The sequence below is a fragment of the Choloepus didactylus genome (genome assembly GCF_015220235.1).
Source record: "Choloepus didactylus isolate mChoDid1 chromosome 23 unlocalized genomic scaffold, mChoDid1.pri SUPER_23_unloc1, whole genome shotgun sequence".
NCBI lineage: Eukaryota > Metazoa > Chordata > Mammalia > Pilosa > Megalonychidae > Choloepus > Choloepus didactylus.
The window spans coordinates 2,785,207-2,788,765 of NW_023637590.1; the positions used below are offsets into that span (position 1 = coordinate 2,785,207).

The window sequence follows — 3,559 nt, forward strand, 5'->3', positions numbered from 1 at the left end:
TTCCATGAACCAGAACAAATGTATGACAATACAATTAGAAGTTAATAATAGAGGGGCATATAGGGAAGAAATACATACCTATTACAAACTATATACTACAGTTAGTAGCATTTCAACATTTTTTCATAAACAGTAACAAATGTACTATATCAATACTATGAGTCAACAATTGAGGGGGGTTGGTTAGGGATAGGGGAGGATTAGAGTTTCCTTTTCTTTTTTTCTTTTTTCATCTTTCACTTTATTTCTTGTCTGGAGTAATGAAAAGTTTCTAAAAATTGAACAAAAATTAAGTGTGATGGATGCACAGCTGTATGAGGGTACCCAGGGGCAAGTGATTGTACACTTTGGATCTTTGGATGATTGTGTGGTATCTGAACAATCTCAATGAAAGTGAAAAAAAAAAAATGGCGCAGTGCATGGAGATCAATGGGATCCAAAGGACCTGTGAGATCTTCAGCTGGTGCCAAGTGGAGAGCAGCCCCAGGACAGTGTGAGTTGTCTCCAGCCCTTCTGTGGTTTCCCTGGCGGGCCATGGACACCTGCCCTCACCTCCCTCCATCCTCAGGAAGCCCCTCCTAGCCCAGGCTGAGAGCTGCCCACTCTTCTTAAAGAACATCATCATCTTCAGCAAGTTCAACTTCTCCAAGTGAGCCTCGGTGGACCCTGGGGGCCTCCAGATGTGGCTGCATCTCCTGCTCCGTGTCCACCTGGCTGTCACTACCCAAGGACTCCTGCAGGTTCAGCTTGCTGTGCCGGGTGCTGTAGCTGAAATACACAGTGAATCCTGCAGGGATGGGAGGTGGGGGTGGTGGGGAGCTGAGGGGCTGCCCCAGGCCCACCGTGTCCTCTCCCACAGCCCACTCCATGGCCTGGGCCCCCTTTCCCCACTCACCAATCAGCTGCCAGATACAGAAGCGCAGCCAGGTCAGGAGGCTCAGCTGCAGCACGAGGCAGATGTTGAGCAGGATGCTCAGAGCCGGCGTCAGGGGCACCAGGGGCACCTAAGGGGGCAATGGCAGGGCTGGGCCTCCTATCCCACCTTGAGGTTGGGGAGGCAAGCAACCCCCTCCATGCCTAAAAAGGGGTGTGGTGGCCTCCCCAGGCAGGAGAACCCTCCTGGTTCATTCTGTGACAGTGGAGGCTATGAGTGAGTCGGGGGCTGGGGTTGGGGGAGATACCTGGAAAATGTCCTGCCGGTGCTGCTGCTGGTGGGCCCCCAGGACGGCGAGACTGAGCAGGAAGACGACCCCGCTGGACAGAGGCAGCAGGATGTAGCCCCAGGGATGCAGGGCCAAGACCATGTCCCTGAAGCTCAGCACACAGCCCAGGGTGATGGCCGAGGCCACCAGGAGGCCCAGCGCCCAGACCACAGCTATTCCATGGCCACACCTGTCCAGGAAGCCCAGGTAGGGCCTCAGGGCCGGCCGCAACTGCCCAGGCTCGAGGGCCACCACCTGGAGGTGATTGAAGGACGAGGTGGGTACCTCAGTCCCAGGGCTGGGGCTGGCTGGGCCCGGGGAGCTGGGTGGAGAGGCCTTCCGGAAGCGCAGCACAATGACACTAGCAGCCACAGAGGTGTAAATGAGCAGTGACGCGATGATCATGAATTGCACCAGCGCCTCAAAGTCCAGCAGCAGTGCCATGGTGGCCATGAGGAACCCAAACACCATGACGGCAACCACAGGGACCTGCGTGCGAGGATGGACACGGGCAAACACCTGGAAGAGCAGCCCGTCGACCGCCATGGTGTAGACGAAGCGTGGCAGGAAGTAGAGGTCGCTGAGCAGGACGGTGATCAAAGCTGCAGCAGAGGGGTGGGGGGCTGGTCAGCACGGGGGTGCTGTATTGCCATCTTCCACCCAGGAGGAATTGGACACCCCAGTTTTTGTCACAGGCTCATCAGAGTCTCTGATAAAAGCTGAGTAATCTCTGCCTGGAATGGACATTCAGGGCACAATTTGGGGGGCAGGTGTGAGGATGTCTAACATTAGAGACTTCATGGGTCCCATTATACAACAGGTGTGTCCCCCAGGGCTTCAAGGCAGGTGGGGCTGCCTCTCTCTGCACCCACCCTCTGCCACAGCCTGGTTCCTGGTTCCCACCCATCCCAGCCCTGCTCCTCACCACAGACAGAACCAGTTGCTGTGATGAAGCCAGCCAAGCTGTAGCCTCGCTGGAAGAAGGCATTGGCCAGAGCTGTGCATGGGTCGAGGCTGCGCCAGGGCACCATGAGGGTCAGCACGGTGGAGACCAGGATGTAGGCAGTGGCCACCATTCCCAGTGAGATGAAGATGGCCATGGGCACTGCCCGCCGTGGGTTCAGAGCCCCCTCACCAAAAGCGGCTATGACATCAAAGCCCACAAAGGTGTAGAAGCAGATGGCAGTGCCCTTTAGGATGCCCAAGAAGCCAAAGGGTGCAAAGCCGCCCTCCTGGGAGCTCCAGTTTTCTGGGCGGGCCAAGATGAAACCTAGAATGGTGGTGAAGAGGATGATGCCCAGGCTGATGGCCGATAAAGTGTGGTTGAGCCATGAGGGCATGCGGGCTCCACAGGAGATGAAGATGGTGGCCAGAAGGACAATGCCAGCAGCCAGGAAGTCTGGGTACTGGACCAGGAAGGACACCTGCCGGACAACCAGGTAGGTCTTGGTGAAGTTGCGGATGTGGTGGCCGAAAATGGCATCCAGGTAGCCACTCCCGGCCCGGGCCACTGCAGCACCACCGATGAGGTACTCGAGCAGCACATCCCAGCCAATCAAGAAAGCCCACAGCTCACCCATGGACATGTATTTGAAACGGTAGGCAGAGCCCACATGGGGCACGTGGGCCCCAAACTCCGCATAGCACAGGGCGGCCAGCAGGGAGGCCACGGCGGCCACGGCGAAGGACACGATCACAGCCGGGCCGGCCAGCTCCTTGGCCACGGTGCCCGTGAGCACATAGAGGCCCACATCCACCATGCTACCCACACCCAGCAGGGTCAGGTCCAGTGTGGACAGGTGGCGATCTGGCGATGTCTCCATGGTGGACTCCTCCAGGGGCTTCAGCCGGTTCAGCTTCTGGCAGAAGTGCACCAGGCTGGTGGCGCTGGGCAGTCCCTGGGCTATAGTGGGCAGCAGAGAGGAGGTTCAGAGCCAGCCCCCAGCACCTGCCAGGGTCAGAGGGGAATGAAGGGTAGCCCAGTTGGGGTCAGTGGTCTTCAGTCCCTCCTGGACTGCCCACCCACAGCCCTGTTCCCCAGCCCTAACCTGGGGTTTCCAGCACTGGCAAGATTGGCTGGAGGAATGGGATCAGGTTGGAGGGGTCAGTGTCACTCCCTAGGTGATCTTGTGCAGCCAGACCTGGGAGTGAGCTTGTGGCCCTGAGAGTAAGCCCCAGGGAGCAGGAGCTGGGAGCTCCTCCTGGTCTGGGAGCTGGGATCACGATGGACACCAGGAGCTTCCTGGGAGCTGAGCCAGACCTCCAAGATCCAGAACAGAAGTGGCTCTACCTCCCAGAGTGTGACCCCTGCACACCACCCCACAGCCCCCACCCCAGGCCAGACCCCGCATGCCACC

At 58.0% G+C, this 3,559-nt stretch overlaps 1 protein-coding gene across 1 annotated transcript; it reads right to left on the reverse strand.

Moving 5' to 3' along the window:
- Nucleotides 1-311: 311 nt before the first annotated feature.
- Nucleotides 312-3,130, reverse strand: LOC119524844 (cationic amino acid transporter 4-like; the record flags this gene model as incomplete). Its single annotated transcript, XM_037823476.1, has 4 exons — nt 312-787; nt 896-1,004; nt 1,182-1,804; nt 2,128-3,130. Coding segments are annotated over 4 exons (1,914 nt in total), but the record flags the coding sequence as incomplete, so codon positions are not given.
- Nucleotides 3,131-3,559: the final 429 nt, after the last annotated feature.